General features: G+C 45.2%; 1 protein-coding gene across 1 annotated transcript in view; it reads right to left on the bottom strand.

The window, feature by feature from the left end:
- Window positions 1-20,110, bottom strand: part of CTSC (cathepsin C) — a 103,433-nt gene that overhangs the window by 50,762 nt on the left and 32,561 nt on the right. The window contains exon 4 of the mRNA XM_069639501.1: window positions 11,212-11,367. Coding sequence (XP_069495602.1) covers window positions 11,212-11,367 — 156 coding nt within the window. The remainder of the gene's footprint in view (window positions 1-11,211; window positions 11,368-20,110) is intronic.

Here is a 20,110-nt window from a genome sequence, read left to right as displayed (position 1 = left end):
GATGGGTGGAGGCCAGTGTTGAGATTATATGCCCAACTGAATGACAGGCCCAACCCCCGTGCCACCAAGCTAAAAGCTAGATAGGAGAAAGACCTGGGAGTAGATATCACAGAGAAGGAATGGGAGAGGGCAATGTTGCACCACAAGGAGGTGTCGAGAAATGCCAGATTTCGACTAATACAAATGAATGTCCTATATAGAAATTATATGACCCCTATGAGGGTGGCAAGCTTCAAACAAACCAGCCCAGTGTGCCCATGGTGCGGCAGAGGGGAGGCTGACCTGATGCGCATGTTTTGGGGGTGTCAAAACGTAAATTATTTGGGTAAAAATGTAAGAAGAATGCAAGAAGGCTGGAATCACCAGATGTTAGGAAAGATTTCTTAATTGTGGGTAATTTTCCTTCCATGTGGCAACCCCTAAACGTTTTGCTGTTTTCACCAGGATCTAGAATTTGCCAGAGAAGTGCAGCCTTCTGCCGCACTCCTCTGGGCTTTCGCTCCATTCTTACGGGGGAAACTGACATGCCCTTAAGACAGTCAGTACCGGGATACGTTGTTTTCCGTAGTTCTTATCATGTTGCAGCTTTCGCGCAACGTGACACAAGAGGGCACTGTAAGCTAAGTTACTGCTCTCTTGGGTCTCTAGTCTACTACAGGCCCTAGATACTCTCTTGTGATTGTTAATGAACGGTGCAAGTGAATCACGGACGGGACTGGTGGCAGCGATCGTCTTTGTGATTTTTAGCTCCTTTTTACGTGGTAAGCGCGTTTTTCGCACTTAGCCCAAAATGGTGGCCTGGCTCCCAAGATGGCCAGACCACGATGCTGGTTGTCCTGTCCGCTGACCGTCTTGCCCCCCTTCACCTTCCCCAGGTCGAGCCAACCCGGGGCCTTCCTTATTTGGGCATGTACTTTCCCGCGAAACACAGATGCTTTTGCGGGCTTCTACAGGCCTTGTGTGTGCCTCCAGGATGTGGGCTGGGATGTCTGGTCCCAATACACATCCTGGGTGCCAGAAAGTCTAGGGTGGTGTGAATGCCTGGGACCTCTGTGGTCCGTGATAGGTCCACGTATGGTGCAAGTGTTTTGTGAGCAGATCTCCCATTGGTCCCCTCAGTTTTGGCGCGAAGGGAACCGTGGATAAGAGGGGGCTGGAAACACCACTACCATGTTGATCTCCTGAGTTCTCACGAACAAAGGAATACAGGAGCCAAGTATCCTGCAACCACGAGGCTGAACCGAGGAATTGCTGGTGACCCGCTGAAGGACTGCTCCTCTGCACTGCTGTCGCTTGGTGAAACCCTTTCTACCTCTGATCAAACGCGAAGGCCTGTACGGGTACTTCGACCCTTGGAATACTGGGAACAACTATTCTCAGCATCTTCACCATCTCCTGCACGTAAGCCTTCGGAAGTGTCTCTGGGCCATCCAGCAGACTGACCAGCCTACCCAGGAGTCTTGCTCTGTAACCGCTGTCAGGTTGTGTTGTATTACGAGTCCTTGTCACTCTCACACGATTCGTACACTTGGCATTCCCAGGTCTGAAGTGAGTAGTGTACATTGGGCTGAAATACACACGGCCGCTCCCTTGCCCTGCTGTGGTAACAAACTGTGCGGGTTCACTGCGTTTGGGACGTCCTCAACTCCTGCTGCTGCGGAATCTCCACAATGCCGAGATGTCCCCTGCTCGTATCTGAACCTGCCAGCACTGAAACCGACGCGGAGAAGCCTGGGTCTGCTTGCATCGGGGACCGGTGAGTAACATCGCTAGAAACTGGTCGCCCTCCTGCAGGAGCCCATAGCTTTTCCCCGCTGTGTCTAACAGCACGCCTTTCCGTACTCGCGCTCTGCTTCTGCCCACAGTGGAGGCTGCGCTTGAGTCGGAGCTCTGTTCATCTTCATTTGTTCACTGAACTAAACTGCCCGATTCCCTCGGAGACTCCCCTTTTTTTGCCTGTTGGCACCAGAATGTGCAGGTACTTTTGAGCACGAGGCTCCACTCTTCATAGGGCTTGGACTTCCTTTTAGTTAGGTGCCTCTGAAGGCGGACTGGGTCTAATTATTATTCGCACTGCCTGTTTTCCTCCCCATCTAGGTGGTCTACACATTTCATGCGTCTGACTCGTTAGACTCGTTTGTATTTGTATATATATATTGTATTGGTTTGGTATGTGTTGGTTTACTTGACTTTTATTGTGATTTCTCGCTACGGTTAATGTTACAAAGGCATTGTAATAAATGTGTATATATATATTTTTAATATAACACCTGCTTGGAGTAATTTGTAAGTGTCCTTGCTTTGTGTGTTCATTGCGGGCTTTCAGTCACCCTCACCCCTCTTGAGACCTAGTCTTGACCGCCACCCCGATTGGTCTGGCTTGTCCAGAGGTTACCCTGTTCCAAGAAACTAGGCTGGCCTTCTGAACCTCTGCCCCTCCAGGACAGAGTTCAGAAATCCATCTTAACACCAGATATGAATGGTCCCCAAAAGAATGCCTCCTGGGCACATACCCCAAACTGGGTAAGAACAAACACATTGCCAAATTCATGAGTATGGCGTGTATATTGGCAAAAAGAACCATAGCAATGGCATGGAAATCGAAGGGCCCGCAATACTTAAACTGGAAGAGGGAAATGGAAAGGTGGGCAGCAGCGGAAACAGAAGCTTGGGGGGGGAGGTGCACAGCTGGAAATGCAGAAGATCTCAGTTTCACATTCGAAGCATGGAAAGCCCCAATCAGAGATATGTTCCTCCCATCCAATGACATGCCCCCCTAAATAGCCAAACAAACAAAAACATACAGAGTAATACAAACTGCGAGTAAATCCCCGGCCAGCCCACGCTGCCCCCTTAGAACTTGCCGTAATGAACTGGGAATGCACCCCCCCACAGAGCCAAGTAGTGCAAAGTGATGTAACAATATGAAGACAGTTTTTTCTTATTTTCATTTTGTTTGTATGTTGTTGAAAGTTATAACATGATGATAACATTTTTTTAAATACAATGATAAATGTGAAGAAATAACTAGTAATGTGCAACTGATAAATGCCAATAATAAATGTTTTAAAATAAAAATAAATAGTGGATCTGAGGTGAAAGGCGATATCTCTTTCTATTACGTGTATTGACCGCTTTAGTACTTACTGACTTTATAGTAGAGGGTGCAATAAGTTTAAATGATGACAATAATCGGATGCAATGAGCAATCTGCTTTTTCTCCTCTAGAATGGTTCTTCTGTTTTTATGCCAAATTTCTCTGCTGCCATTTTAAATGAGGGATGTATATTGGAAAGGATCCTCAGTAAGTGATGAAGAAAATGGGACATCCTTCTCATCTGAGGTGGGCATAATTTAATCATCTGGGTTTACCTCATTCCCTCCACCCATAATAACTCGTATCATCTCCTCAATCTCCAATATTGGGATATTGGTCTTGAGAGTCAGGAAGGTGTTTTGCACTTCCACAGCTTGTTTTAGGTTGGAGAAGCGGTCCTACCTTTTATTAGGCCTTACATTCCTGGTTCTCCATGAAAGAGACCACTTCACTCACGGTACTCTAAAAATCTGACAAGCCATGGTTGTCTGGCCTTTTGGACTGATGTATTTTCAGCTGGACATGAAGCTTCAAAAACAGCTCAGCGTCGAGTCTTGACCTCACACCGACGCCCAGTGTCAAATTCTGCTGGATGTGCAGCATCAACTTCAGTTTGATGCAGCGAGGGAACTTAGTTAGGGAGGATCTCTGCCTCATCCTCACCCCAATCCTCCGCCAACTCCAAAAAGTCTACTAACCCATTCTGCTGCATAGTAGAGGATAGTGACGGTGTAGCCCCAGTTTAAGGGTCCAATGGCTGGACAAGATGGTTTTAGCCGTTCCTTTTTCGGACTGAACTGTGCGTGGGCCGCACATTGTGTTTCCAGGAGACTTTGATGACTCCTTTACTTTGAGATGTTCAACGCCTTTGGAGCTCCTTTGTGTGATGGCGTTAGGAAGAATTTTCATTTTAGCGTTTAATTTCCCTCACCTTAGAGAGCCCCCGATCTTTTGTTGAACTTTGTACTTTTAATTCTATGCGTTTTCTGTGTGCGACTTTGGAGTCTGACAAACTCCATAGGCATCCGACACACAGCACCTTCAGTGCAGTGGCACAGAGATTTCCCAAAGGATTAAATACCTTCTCTTGGTGAAACTACTGTTTCCCAGAGCAGTCAAGTGTACTTCCATTTTGTAACTTTCTAGACCCAGCAAACACGCTCTTCCAATAGGGTGCTGGGTCTAGTTTCTCATGTAACATTTCTATGTTACACTTTCTACAATTAATGGCTGGTAGCCGTTAGGGAGAATTCTCAGAAATGTGCTAATTGCCTCTACCTTTGACACCCCCAGCAACTTTGCTGGATTTTGAGGACTGGATCTGTTTAACTTGGAGAGAGGGAGACCCTTCTTCCCCACTCTCTCGTGTAATTATATGTGATTTTTAACAGTTTCTTTTGGTTGAGGAGCCTGACAAACTCCATAGGCATCATCTTTTACATTGTGTCACACAGCACCTTCAATGCAGTGACATAGGGAAGTCTTTCAGATTTCCCCAAGGTTTAAATACACTCCCTTGGATAAACTGTTTCCAAGAGCAGTTAAGTGAAATTGACTTACTTACATTTGTAACTTTCTAGACCCAGCACACTATCTTACAATAGGGTCCTGGAGGGGCTACTTAGTATCCCCCTTTGTGTAGCTTCTCTTGTAACATTTTTATGTTACCTTTTCCTTACTGAATGGCTGGTGGTAGTGGTTTACTTTTTACTACCATTGTGTGTTTTTACTGCAGGCTGCGTTCGTAGCTACAGTAAAGCACCCATGGGTGCCATTTTTGTCAAAATGGTCCGGTCTTCTTTTTTCGACATTTCTTTGTGACAAGGTCCTTCTTGAGATTTACTCTGCGCGCCAAACCTTTGGCCCCTTTTTTTAATTTTGCCTTTGGCAGGGTTCATGAGTGAAGGCCGCCTCTGGCTCCATGGTGTCTGACGGGGTCAGGAAGCAAGGGAGGTGCCTAAACCTCCCTGTGCTTAGTGTCCTAGGAGACAGGAATGCACTCTTAGATGATTGGCCAGCTGGCTGTCCGGTAAGGATAGCCACCCTGCTGGGTGACAACTAGGCTGGAACGAGGGAGAAACTTGCATAAAAAGGCGAGGCTTTTTGGCTTGGAAGGCAGGGTCAACCACTGGACGAAGGAATCCGAAGGAGAACTTGAAGAGGACGCCTGCTGCAAATCCTGGAACGTTGGTTTGCGCGGTGAAGTCCTGCTCCTGTGCTGAAACACCAAATTCGTATCGACAGAAGCCCCTGCAAGGACGACTTCTCCCTTTGAGTTGGTGGGACCAATCAACTTCAAAGTAAGCCACCTGGACATCCTCCCAAAGCTGGTTGAATATCCACTGCAGTCGCTAGAACCGGATAGCCAGGGAGAGGATCACCAGTTTGTGTGTGTTGCTTTTAAGCTGGCCAAGAGCTCCAGGAAGATCCTCCGGACTCCCACAAAGCAGGACTGACCGAACCTGATCCCCCTCAGAGTGCAGGACCCCAGACGCAAGGAAAGCCCAACGTGACAGCCAGGAACCGCAGTGTTGCTATTTGCGGTAGACGTGAGGAGCTGAAACACCGAACAGCCACTTGTTTGAAGTTTGCCGGTTGAGAGCAGCGACTGTCCCATTGCAGTGCAGGAGTCCCCAGACGTCCTCCCTCTTGTCCCCACGACTGGGGCCCAGGAACAGTGAAATCTGCAGAGCTGCACAGGAACAGAAGTCATCTGCTGCACTTTGGTTCTTCAACCTAAAGGTGCTGTAAAGTCTAAGAACTTACCTCTTGTTGTGTAGCCGCTTGTCCTCATTGGAGAGTTGCTTGGTTGCATGTGTAGAGTTGCCTTTCTACTTCTTCACTTCACAAGCCTAATCAGCTTGTGGTCCTACTTTGATTTCTTCTATTTTACCAAGACTTTTTAAAAGTTGTGAAATACTTTCTACTTACCTGCAAGAAGAGCTTCAGTTCACCTTGACTTTTGCTAACTTAATATTGGCTGGCCTGGCTACCTGAATGACTGTGTTGCCTTCTTTCCAAGAAATGGTTAACTAACTTTGCATTGGGGAGTTGTTTTGAAAGTACTTAGACTAACTGTGTGAATGCTTGTTTTATTCTGAACTCTCTGCTCTTGAACACTACTCCCAAGAATATTCTAAATGCAACAGGAATATATTAATGCCAACAGCACCCTAGCTATTGAACTCACCTGAGGGTGTAGGTAGTGCCTGTGTGTCAACCCAAATGGGTATTTGCTGATTTAGAAAACATTTGTGAAGTATATTTGGTGGCCTTTTATATTGCTCCCTTCTGAAGAAAGCTTATAACTGACTGGTAAATAAAAATTGTTTACTCAAGAAACCTTGTGTGTCAGAGTTTATTTGAATACTTGTCACTGAATTTCTGTGCAACTCCTCCACAGCTCACATTGACCCCTCTTAAGATAAGCCTGGTTGCTCAACACGCTACCAACCTGTGTAGTACTTGGCTTGGAGGGCAGAGTAGACCACTGGATGAGGGACTCCAAAGAACAACTTGGAAGAGATGCCTGCTGCAAAATCCTGGACCGTTGGTTCGCCCGGTGAAGTTCTGCTGCTGTGCTGAAGCTCCAAATTCGCATCGACTAGAGAAGCCCTGCAAGGATGACTTTTCCTCCCTTGAGTTGGTGAAACCAATGAACTCCAAAGTGAAGTCGTTTGGACATCCTCTCGAAGCTGGCTGTACTTCCACTGCTGCTGGAACTAAAGTGCCAGGTAGAGGAATAACAAATCGAATGGATTGCTTTTAAGTCAGACCCCGAGCTTGTGGAAGATCCTCCGGACTCCCAGTAAGCAGGACTGACAAGCCTGAGCCACCTCAACAAAATGCTGGACCCCACATGCGCAGAAAGTCCAAGTGGTATTCAAGAGTCCGCAGTGGTGCCATTTGCTGAGACACGAGCTGAAACCGCAACGTGCTGCTGAATAGAAGTTGGGTCCTTTTTTGCCACTGATCGTCCCATTGTGCGAGTCCCCAGACGTCCTCCTTCTTGCCCCCACGACTGAGGCCGAGGAACAACAGGATCTACAGAGCCACACAGGAACAGAAGCCAGCTCGATCCATTTCTTTTAACCAAAGGTACTGTACAGTTTAAGAAAACTTACCTCTTGGTCTTGTAGCTTTACTTGTTCTCAGTTGAGACTGGTCCTGGTTGCTCCTGTGGAGTTTCTTGCATCTTCGACACCTCACAAGCCTCCCAGCTTGAGGCCCTACTTTGATTCTACTTTTTCTACGGATACTTCCAAAAACATTGTGTAAGACTTTCACTTACCTGCAAGAAGTGCATCAGCTCACCTAGACTTGTTCCCAATTGACATTGGCTGGTCTGGCTCCCTGAATGACTCTTCTCTCCTCAGATTGTGTGTTTTTACCTTCCTTCCAGGAAAGGGTTAACTTACTTTGCATTGGGTGGCGGGGGGGGTTCAAAAGTACTTACCTGCTTCAGAATATTTGTGTGATCTCTTGTCTTATTCTGAAACCTCTTTTCTTTGACTACCACTTCAGTATTGCTCTAAATGTAGCAGTGATGTATTAATGTGCACAGTGTCCCAACTACTTAAGACACCTGAGGGTGTAGGAAGTGTCTGAGCCATACCAAATGGGTACGTGCTGATTTAGAGAATAGAAGAGTGTGTACTTTGGAGTAAATGTGTTTTACTATAATATTGTCCCTTCTGAAGAAGGTTTACTCAAACTGACTGTTAAATAAATGAATAATTGTTTAATCAAGAAACCTTAAGTGTAAGTGTGTATTTGGATACTTGTCACTGAATCTCTGTGTTACCACCCTACTGCTCACATTGACCCCCTCTTGAGATAAGCCTGGCTGCTCAGCCAAACTACCAACCTGTGTAGCAAAGACTTACCCCAAAGACTGGGTTCCTATTGGCAGGAGGACACATTTGTTGTAGTGCACCCAAAGGGTACTGCTCCAAACCTTTCCTAACACCTTTGCTTCCAAGCAACCTGGGACTCCGAAAAAGACTACCCAGAGCAACTAGACTCAAGACGAACTGCATTTTGCGCCATCACATGGCGTGCTGCGACCTTGCCGGGCTGCAATACACCAATACAATACCTTGGGACCTCGAGTCATTATGCGGTGCACAGTCTACCGAATCGAGCTGAAACTTTGGCAGGATCTTCAGAGACATGAATCAAGTTCGAAAAGACCCTCTGCACCTTGCAAGTGACGAAAAGCCATCCAGCAATATACAGTCTTCTTCTGGCTCCTGAAAAGGGTGCCAAAACCACAGAACCGCATCCAGCTGCAGAAAAACTCTTGCATGGAGCCTTCCAAGTTGATCCCGGCTACAAAATCCCTTCCAGTGTCCTGTCTTCAGTCTTCATGCTAAGGAATTCATCGACTGAGTTTTTGGCTGCAGATGCTGAAGTCTCCCCCACTGCAAACTCTTCTTCTGTGTTGAGGTTCTGTGTCGGCTGGGGTATTTACATACCTTTTGCCTGCGTGTTTTTGGTGTAGCTTTGGGGTGTTTGTGATCCTCGCCTCCAGTTCACCCAGGCCCACTGCTGGAGTCCTCCTAGAGTGTCATCACAGAAGTCCCAGGACCCTTTCAATTACTCTAAAGTGAAACACTTGTTTGAACAGTCTTCCTCAGGGACTCTGACTTTTGCTACTTCTGTGCATATCCTGGACTACCTGTTGGACACTAGAGAACTAGTGATTGCCCCCACCCTCCCTCCCTTCTGCTACTCAGAACACTCCTGCACTAAGAATAGGGAAAGACTTCCAAGGATTGGGCCGGTTGCCTAGAAAAGTGATTACGGGTTTACTTACTTGTGAAGGAGTTTGTTCGTAACTTTTAGGCAGAGTTTGTATACAGTACCCTCTGGGACCACTACAGGTGTAAGCAAAACCAACCTTTGGTATACGTCTGTACTACACAGTTTTGGTAACGGAGCTGAGCAGCCAGGCTTATCTCAAGAGGGGAATGTGAGCAGTAATGATATTACACAGAGGTCTACAATTACAGGTGTTCAAATAAACTCTTTCACTCAAGGTTTCTTTGATAAATATTATTAATGTATCTGTCAGTTATAAAACATTCATAAGAAGGGGGCAATTATATAACACAAATATACTTCAATACTATTTCAGAATACTTTTCAAGAGGAGTAAAAGGCAAAGATTATTAGCACATGAAAGGTTACAATTTTTCTTAGATGGTGCAAATACTTGGGAGTTCACCAGAAGAGTCAATTCAATTCAATAGGCTAGGCCAAAGTCAATGGGCTAAAGTCTTGGATAGGATAAAGCGGTTCTGATAAGGTTCTAGTAAGTAAACGGTAAAGTCTCTGCACATGTCCTCAGAAGTAGTTTGTAAAAAGAAGAATCATACGTTGGGTCACAAGCTGATTAGGCCTGTGAGTTGCAAATGTTTCAAGCACTTTCACCGCGAGAGGCAAGTACTCTCAGTCTTGTTTCACGGTACCTTACAATGAGGAAAAAGATGCAGCTGAGGACTTCCTGGCAGTTCTTGCAGATCTCGCTGTTCATGTGACTCAGTCATGGGGGCAAGGGGGAGCACGTTGGGGGACTCCTGCACTGCACTGGGACTGATCAAAAAGCTCGCAACTGGCAAAACTTCAATTCCAATGGCTGTAAGTAACGCACACAAACTGGTGTCCATCTCCATGGTTATACGGTTTCCTGCAGCACTGAGAAAAATGCAACCAGCTCCGAGATAGGTGTCCAAGTTGCTTACTGTTGAGTCGATTGGTCCCACCAACTCAAAAGGAAGAAGTCGTCCTCGCAGTTCCTTCTACTAAGTAACCCCTTCAGCACTCTATTGCAAGATAGGGTGTGATGGGTCTAGGAATTTAAAAGACTAGAAAAGCCAATTTCATTTTACTTACTCTGGGAAACAGTTTATCCCAGAGAAGGTAACTAACCTTGGGAAAGCCTGAAAGGCTTCACTGTGTCACTGCACTGAGGGTGCTGTGTGACGCAATTGATAAAGATGATGCCTACGGGAAAAAAAGGTCACTCTCCAGGTTAAAGAATCAAGTCCTCAAAATCCAGCAAAGTTGCTAGGGGGTGGGGGGGGGGGGTAGTGCCACATTTTTTTAGAATCCTCCCCAACACTGTCACACTAACACAGCGAGCAGTTACAAAAGGTTCTTACTTACCTTGAATGTGTTTTGCCATTTTGAAAAGTATATATGGGGTTATTTTACTCACCTGTGAAATTGTGCCTCTTCCCAAAAGTAATGCTGTTGGCTCCACTTTATTATTTCTTTCCGGATATTAGTGTATGTTTACCAACAGGGTCTTGCTGTGTGCATTCTTTAAAAGTATCCTGTAGGTGTAGCTGACCTTGGTCTGCCTGGTGCAATCCTAAATTAGTGTGGAAAATGATTGCTTACCTTGGTCTGTGTTACAATGATCTGAAAAGCAACTGAAATTGTATATTACACCAAAGTGTCTTACTCAATGGTATAGCTGTAGTTATAGGTTCATATTGTTCCTTGAATCTGTGTTCCACTATTCATAAAAGTATCCTGCAAACAGGGTTGGATTACTAAGTGCTTCATTGACGGAGTGTCAGTGCATGGCTGACAGGGTCTACTACCCTTGACTTAGTGTAAAGTAATCTAAAGGTAACTGATGGTTTTACTCCCAATGAATAGGTGTGCCCTATACTAAATGTGTTTGATAAGGTTTATCTTCCCAAGAAATACTGTTAGTTTTATGAACAGGGTCAATGGTTTGGTCTGTGCATGAAAGCATGGTGTTGTCTTTTTATAATGTGTGTATGACTGACTAATTACTTACCCCAATACTTAACTTGGCCTAATTGCATATATTCCTTCAGGTGGTAAGCAGTTTTTCTGTTGAACCCTTGGAATGCTACACGTTCTTTGTACTTTCCTACAGCCCTCTCTCCCTCCTATGGTAAGCCTGTCTGCTCTGTCTATGCTATCAAATACTCAGGTGGTACAGCCTTATACTAACGTTGGAGTTTTGTACTGTCTCAGTTGTATGGTTTTACTACAGTCTTAATGACCAAAATACAATGAATGGCTGAGAGACTAACATCTGTTACTTGAGATCATTTATGCTCTGCAAATACCTGGGTATCCTGGAGCTCCGCCCACCGGTCCTTTGAAGCAGTTGTCCAAGGGTGAGCATTTCATATTCTGGATACATAGTTGCTTTCCATGATTTCTGAACAGAGTTAATAGCATCAACAAAGTCCTGGTTGTACATGTAGGGTTTGTGCAAAAATCTGAAAAGGTGAAATAGTGAGCGTTTGCAAACACAAATTTTGAGCATAACAAAAGATAGTCACATTGACAAACAATTGCTTAATACACAGCATTTATTTAAAAAATAAACATGAAATCCTGCCATCATTCCTATAATCAGATAGCATAGTATTTCCCAAAAAAGGAGAAACACACACACACACACTAATTGGTCCCTTGACATACTGGATTATTGGCTCTAACTTTTGAAGCGTGCAAGCTGTGTGAAGCACTCTAGTTTTACCACCCCTACAGATTTCAGACACGCACCACCATTTCCATTAGTGTAGAACCCTCCATGAGGCATTTGTAATAACATGAAGAGCTTCTCGATCAGTGTTCAGTCCAAGAGCCTTCCTTGCATTTCAAGTAAGCAAAACATGATGTAGCACCATATGTATTTAAGGAAATGCTGCCAAAGAATTGTTTAATCAGCATGAATGAGAGGAGCAAAAGTCTGTCTCTAAAATTCAATATGGCAAACAAAGGCAGGTTTCACCAACTTGTCATGTCGGAACTAACAGCTACATCATGGCAGCCTTGTGAATGCAATTTGTCTAAAGAACATCTGCATTGAGAGATCCAAAAAAGAACACTGCCACATATTCCTGTGATGCATCTAGTACAGAGGCTTTACAGGCGTGTAGTAATTAACGTTACAACAGAAGCAAGAGGTCTGTGTGGTATTTCTGTATCATGAAGACAGTGTTAATTGTTAAGGACGTACATTCAAGAAAGCAATCCTCACTTTTGGGCCTCTGTAGTTTCCTCTGCATGTCAAGATATTTCCAGAGAAAACTTGGCTGCTCTTGTCTTTTTGAGAGAGGTGACAGTTAAGGGTTTCACTGTGGGTCTTCTTGTTTTTTCAAAACGCTTTGCGACTCTTGCTTGCTAGTTACGTAGGCAGTTTGGACTTGGATATTTCACCCAGATTAGTCTTCCTCGATTTAATGGTGGAAATGTGTGTATTGCTTTAGATTATTCGGTACTAGTGGTCTTTTTGTCAATAGTTCAGCCAGGTGGTAAGTGCAAGGGTATCGGTCACTAGTGTTCCGTTTGGAAAGACCTTCCCCTCCTAAGAATTATATAGGATACTTTCTTTTTGCTCGTTTTGAACCTGGTCCTGACTGGAGGCAAGTAAAGCCTTCTGCTTAATTACCCTTGCCCGTTTTGCTCAATCTTATGAGGAAACCGCATAGTCCCCAAGACTGTCGGTAATGAGAAACTTTGGATCCCTTTATAAATTCTCATTTTGTTACAATTGCACACATCACCTTACAGTAAGTTAGGATACTTTGTACTCCTATCTTTTTTATACACTTATTTTTAGTTACTTTTACAATGTAGCTAAAACAAGCTGATAGCAGCTAGCCCCAATCCACATCTCTGGTACCAGAAAGTATGTTGCTCGGCAGATGTGGTGATCATGTTGGGATAGCCACCTGCTGTTTGATTGGTGCATACACTTAGCACTGGTTGGCTTGCCCTCAGCCTCAATCTTAAAAATGATGACTACTGCAACTGTTCAGATGATCACTGTTGGAACCTGGACTTCCATGAAGAAGAGTAGCCCGCTGAAAACAAAGATTACCTCTTCAGCAGACCAGTATCGGCTGCAATGCTGCCTGGGTCAATCAATGCTCTTCAGGCCTCAGTTGGGGCTTCGGCCCCTGGACCGGTGGGACCAACGAATCACGATCCACTGATCAAGGATCAGGGCCGGCTGAGCCTTCAGAAGTATCTTGGACCAGCCAGTGGATTGACCATCTCTCTGCTGGGCTGCAAAGCTATGCTGGGGCTGCTCCTGTGATCACTGGTCTAAGATCGTCTTTTGCTGTCTGACGTGGCAAATCCCATTGCAACACTATCCAGTGAAGTGTCCTGAGGAGGTCTGACCCAAAGAAGTCTTTATTGTTCCTCGTTTGGGTCTTCTACTGGAAACTATCTGGAACAGTTTCCTGTGCACCCGCGACTCCTGGGCTTTCCTTGACGGGACCAAGTGGGGAAAACTGCCCCAAACGGATTCCAGAACACTCTGGAAGGCTCATTCAGGGGGGGTTAAGTTAACATACCTCTTTCTGCCCCCTCCGTCCTCCATAGGGTTACATTGGACATACAGTCCTGGCCCAAACTCAATCTTACCTGGCCTACGCACGCACACACTGAAGTATATACTTGGTACTGGTAACATTTGGGCACAAGGCCCCAAACTATCCTTAAACAAAACATGTTTCCCTAATTATCAATGGCCTGTGTTGCACTGGTCATAACATCCAATGATCATCAAGCTCTCCTAAGGGTGAATGTATATATATTAGTTGTACAAGGGTTTTGTGTGACAATTGCCCAGTATTTTGATCCGATAGTGTGTAAACTAAAGAACTAGTAAATAATTGTATTTTCATATACTTACCTGTCAAGCTGGAAGCGGAATTACTGATGTTGCTCTGTGTGGACTCATTGTAGCCCTACACAACTCATACAAAATCCCTGAGACTCAATATTGAGTGCTCCGCTACCTTACCTTGATTGGGTTCAACTAACCTCTCAGTGGCCTCCCAAAATCCTCCAACCAGGGACCATCTTACATGATCAAAGGTCTCCAATATTCTATGCAGAGTTTAATCAGCGACTACAGTGGCTCTCAGATTACAGCTTTTGAGAGCTTTATTTTGACCAAGTGATCTCAATGTGCTCTGGCCGGCCAAAACAGGATAGAGGACTGTGGGTTTCAGGTGGGAGTTGGCCAAGGCAACAAAGTTATTAATTAGCGTGTTGTGCGAGCACACCCTTCGCAGAGTTTGTTTTATTGATTTTTGGAACAGAAATAGGATTGTGCAGGCTGTTCAGGGAGTCCAACCTCATGCAGGTTATAAAGTACTAGATATACATTACAAAGTGTGGATTATATCACCAATGATATATAAAGACGTGCAAGATGGTGGGCTAGTAGAATCAAGAGTGGCTGTGCTTTGCAGCTTTGATACCATGAATATGTTGGGATGCAGGTGAAACATCCCAGGCAGGCAAGAGATTTAGACAGCGCAAACCATTAGCAGGCAGCCTAGTGCTAGAAGTTGTTGGGTGCAGCAGAAAGCGCATGTATCCATTTGGAGTTCACTTCAGAAAAAGCATATAGCCATGTAGAAAGAGAGACTATGTATTCAAATTGTGGATGCAGAGGTTAAAGATAGGGTGATTATTGTGCATTTAGCGGTAGGATACAATGTTATGTTTTAAGGGATGTTCTAATGGACAGCTGACATAGGTAGGCATGGGAGAGAAGTCAGAGCAGTGTTGTGGTAAAGCAATGTCCGGGGGTGAGGTAGCAGGAGTTCCGCCCTGTTGGATTTTAGGGCACATTACAGAATGCGTTTGTGAAATTATGAGAAACAGTCCCAACGTGGAGCTGCAGCTCTGTCCAGTAGATCCTGTGACAGGTCCCCCTTCCCTCACCCATAGAAAGGTTATGCTGTCAAGGTCACAGGCAGCCGCACTGTGTTGATAACAATTGAGTTCAGCTGCAAAGCTCGGAGGAGCTGGGAAAGGAAGGGTAGGGATTTTGCCTTTTGAAGATTGAATTAATGTGAGCAGGGCATGGGGTTCTGTGATAGCAAGATGCATTTACATACAGGAGGAGCAATGTTCTTTTGATCACAAAAGCAATATGCAATAGACAAGAAATCAGATTTGACGGGTAGCAGTGAGTTTATTACAATGGGGTGAACTTGAGGGACAGTCTGACCAAGTTCTGGAGGCGAATAAATGGAACGGTTACCGGGACAAAAAACACAAGTCGCCATACATAGATTAAAGGACAACCAACATTGGAAAATGTTAAGTGCAGGTAGGTGCTATGGCTAGCTGTGCTCGGGATGTGACCATGATGGGTGAAGTGCTAGAATGGAGGCAGAGGAAGTGAGAGATGGAGGCAGGTTAGAGGCAAAGGGAAAAATGTCAGCTAGCAGGAAGATGAGAGGTAGGTTAAGGGGGTAACTCAGAGGTAGTCTAAGTTTAGTTTTGAACAAATCTGCGTGGACTGTTTCTCAAATGTCCAGGGGAAGAGAATTCCATGCAAGTGGAGCAAGCGGAAGCGCAGGGAAGGGAAGGTGAGGAGCCACAAGGGTAGTCGACGAGCAAAAGCAGAGATTATGAGAAGGCTTATAGATTTGGATAGAAAGGATAGATCGATACAGTGGTGCCTTACCGTGGCTAGATTTGTGAACCAGAAGAAGATATTTTAATCTGGACCTGTTTTGCATCATCAGCCATCCAGCCTGGTGACGGAACAAGATGCAGGTGCGTAGTAAGGGAGTTCAAAGAGTCAAAGTAGCTAAATTAATGAACTTGTCTTAAGGACAGAAGGCATAGTTGGGGAGACCAAAGACTATGCTGGCACAATAGTCTATAATTTAGAGAAGACAAGAGTGGTTAAAAGATGCTTGGCGGCGTTGAAAAGGCCGGAGGTGCCCAATTTTCCTAATATTTAGGAGGCTGAGGAGAACTGCTGTTCCAGTTTTGGAGATTAAGTAGAGAAGGTGTGATAAGTCAGATGACGCAAAGGTTTCTAGCTAAAGAAGATTAGAGTTTCAGATAGGAACTAGGTAGACAGAGTAAGAGGGAGAGCTTTTGGCGGAGAAGAGTACCTCTGTTTTGATAGAGTTTAACATCAGAGCGTCTGAAGCCATACAAGATTTAATGGCAGAGAGACAGTTGGAAATGTTGATAGAGAGATCAGAGGAGAGTTCAGGAAACAGAAGAATATGTGGACGTTGTGTGCAAAGAGTTGGTAAGAGAACGCAAAGGAGTAATTAGTGCCCCAAGAGCAGGAACCCTGACCCAAGACAGAGCCTTGTGGAACACCAACTGTTAGAGGAGCAAGTTCAGAGGTGTGGTTACTCCAGGAGACAGAACTGACGAGGTGCACGGACGAGGTGCAAGGTAGGATTCAATCCAGGCAAGGACTTGATCGCGAATCCCAAGAAGAAAGAGGGTATTAAGGAGAACAGAGTGTTAGGGAGGATTCTCAAAATTTGCCAATTCCTCTCTACCTTAGAGACCCCCAGCTTTTTTGCCGAACTTTGGGACTCTGTACTTTTTAATTCTGTTTGTTTTCTGTGTTTATTTCTTTTGTTTATGGAGTTTTAGACCATTCAATAGGCATCATCTTTGTTTGTGTGTGTCACACAGCACCCTCAGTGCAGTGACACAGGGATGTCTTTTTAGACTTCCCAAAGGTTTAAATACCTTCTCTGGGATAAACTACTGTTTCCCAGAGAATGTAAGGTTAAATTGACTTTACTTTTTTTACTAGTTTTTTTTTTTAATTCCTAGACCCAGCACACACTATCTTCCTATAGGTGCTGGGGGGTTACCTAGTATCCCATGTCTAGAAACTCATGCATCAGTCAAATGTTACACTTTTCCATCAAAATGACTGGTGGCAGCGGTTTTACAACGAACTACCATGAACTTTCCCGACCGCGAACACTGGTAGCTACAAAATCACGGGAGCCATGTTTTTCCAAGATGGCACCTTAAGCCCCTTTGTTTAAACAGGTCCTGGTCTTCTTTTTTTGCCATTTCATTTTGGAAAGGTCCTTCTAGTGTTTGTCCAGGTTTGGCCCCTTTGTTTCCATGCTTTGGCAGGCTTCAGGACTGAAGACAACCTCTGGCATCAGTGTCTGGGGTGGGCAGGAAGTGAGGGAGGTGTCCGAAACTCCCAGCGTTTAGTCTCCTAGGAGACCCAAATGCACTCTGGTGTGATTTGATGGCGGACGGTCCGGCAAGGACAGCCACCCTGCTGCGCGAGTGGCAGCTAGGCTGGAATGAATGGGAGAAAACGGTTTGAGACTTGCCTTTTTTAGGACTGGAAAGCAGAGTCGACCACTGGAACAAAAGAACCCAAGACGAGCTGGAAGAAGACAGCTGCTTCAACTCCTGGACCGTTGGTTTGCCCAGAAAAGCCCTGCTGCAGGTCCGAATTTCCAAGTTCATCTCAACAGAGAAGCCCCTTCAAGGACGACTTGTTCCTTTCAGTTGGTGAGACCAAATCAACTCATAAGCCACCTGGATACCATTTTAGAAGCTGGTTAGGATTAACCAGGGGGAAGGACACCAGCTTGTGTGCTTCAAGAACCTCTACTCGAACTGAAGTGACTCTTGTCAGCGTTTTACGACGATCCCATGCAGTGCAGGAGTCCACCGGCGTCCTCCCTCTTGTCCCCATGACCGAGGCTCAGGAACAGCGAGATCTGCAGGAACTGCCAGAAACCGACATCTTCAGCTGCATCTTTTGCTTCATATTAAAAAGGTACTATGCTAACTCGATTGAGAGAACGCTTGTCTCGCGGTGAAAGTTTGTGGAACTTGCATGCCTAATCAGCTTGTGACCCAACATATGATTCTTTTTCACACAAGCTACTTTTGAGAACTTTGGCAAAGACTGTACCGTTTACTTCAAGAACTGCTCTTTCCTATCCGAGACACTAGTCCATTAACTTTGACCTATGCCTATTCAACTGAATCGAGTCCTCTAGTGAACTATAACTCTTTGCACTGCCCAAGAAAGTATTTGTGATCTATTTTGATAACGTGCTCCTTTGCCTTCTCATTCAAAGTGCCTGAAATGCCCTTTGGCTCATATTTCAGGGGAGCTTAAAAATTGTTCAGAAACTTATTGGTTTTGTGTTTAAGTTTGTGTATAATATTACGTTGCCTCTGTCTAGTGAATGTTTTCTAAAGGATTGTGTAATAAATGTATAAGTGTTTTACCAAGAAACCTTGAAAGTAAGTGTCTATTTGAACCACTGTGATTATAAAACCTCTTGTACTGCTCATATTCCCTCCTGAGATAAGCCTGGCTGCTCAGCTCGCTACCACAAAACTGTAGTACAGACTTAAGGTTGGTTTTGTTTACACCTGTAGTCCTAATTGTATGTGGTGGTCCCAGAGGGTACTGCATGCAATTCTGCCTCACAGTGTCAAAGGCAGCAGACATGTCAAGGAGAATTGGGATAGAGGATAGGTTTGAGTGCTTAGATAAGGCGATGAAGTTAGTCACATTCATGAGAGCAGTTTCCGTGGAATGACAGGAGTGAAAACCTGCTCGTTGGGCCTCCAAGGTTCTGGATGTCTACAAAATATGGTAAACAGTTGAACACAACCCTTTTGTGCACTTTAGAGTAGAGTAGTGTGAAAGGAGACATGGGGCAAAGTTAGCCGGTAGGTTCGGGTCAGCTTCTTGCTTTTAGGAGACGGATAACCGTGGCAGTTTTGAAAGCGGAGTTGAAGGACAGGTTGAGTTCAGCGGGGCGAGAATCCAATATTTGGGCAATAGGCTTAGCTGAGTACCATGAGGGTCGGATGGGGCACAAGAGAGTTAGTCTTCATCAAGAGGCCAGGTGAAGATGAAGAGCATTACTGCCCTCACCCGAAGAACGGTCATCCTATTTAACAGCCTGTGCAGCGGACGTGGATCATCCCGAGGAGCAGGAGCTCCTAACACTGCAGGAGCAGTGGCCACCTTGTTCCGTATGACCGGAGCATCTGCTATGATAAAAAGGTAAGCCTGAAGGCTTATTGCAACGTTGCCGTGGTCTATGGAGCGTGACGTAGCACTCGCACAGAATATGCGCCCATGACCGCATTTTTATCATGCTTGTATCCTGAAGCTGAACACCAGAGCTTAATTCTCAATTTGAACGGATGTATCCTGCCATCACCATTGCATACCACGAGGCGTTTGCTAAATTCAAGATGGCTGACCCACAGCCTGTTGCCATTCTTCCTGCCTAACCCCACCAAGCTGATACGCTATTGGCTGGAGTCCTCTTCTTATGAACCTACCCAGCACCAGGAGGCGTTTAGCCGGCCCTGAAAACTAAGGCAGACTCTGTCTTCAGCCTGTCCGCAGCCTTCCTCGCCGTTCGCCAGGAATCTATGCCGGTCACTAATCTTGGTTAGCACTCCACTATTGTTGTGATCCCTGCTCCACAGCTCGAATTGGATGAGCTGTGGCCGAATCATCTACGTCTCACTGGCCACCTGCTTATCTGGAGTAAGACTTTCAGCCACTTCAGGCATGGTTTACACGTTTAGCCCTACTCATAATGGTCAATCCTCCGTCCTGATTTCAGCATTAATTCACATGTGCGCATCTACTTATCCTCATATGTTGTGCACCTGACTACCTAGATACACATTTGCCCTTGTTGCATGAACTATAGAACCACCTCCCCTTTACACGGGCACCGCTTGCCGCATTACTCTCGATGCACGTTCGATTGTAGGTTTCGGCCTCTCTGCCTCCTATTCCATTAGCAAAAGACTGTCTGGAGCTATTGTTCTAATTTGTCTACTGTATCTATCGGCACTACCCGGATGCACGCAGAACCACCCGCATACTTCTATGTCTCTTACCATCTGCTCAACTGCCCCTTCATGCCAATGCTCCGTAACATAACTGTTTATCTTTGCTTTACACAGCGATATCTGTACAAACGTCTAACCCTATTGCTAATCATTGGCTCCGTCTGTGCATATCTGCCATTTACTCAAGTAAGAATACTACTGACAAATATCATGCTGCATATCCTTGATGTATTTTATGTATTTGCCACTCTTACGGATATGACATTGTTAACCTGCCCACCCACCATAGACTTTACTTGCTAGCCTATGCCAACCTTCTACAGCAGTCCCGATTATAAACCTTGCAAACTG

The sequence above is a fragment of the Ambystoma mexicanum genome, chromosome 7q (assembly GCF_040938575.1).
Source record: "Ambystoma mexicanum isolate Mex_15411 chromosome 7q, UKY_AmexF1_1, whole genome shotgun sequence".
Classification (NCBI taxonomy): domain Eukaryota; kingdom Metazoa; phylum Chordata; class Amphibia; order Caudata; family Ambystomatidae; genus Ambystoma; species Ambystoma mexicanum.
Note: the sequence above shows the minus strand (reverse complement) of the source record. Positions and strands in the feature narration are given on the sequence as shown.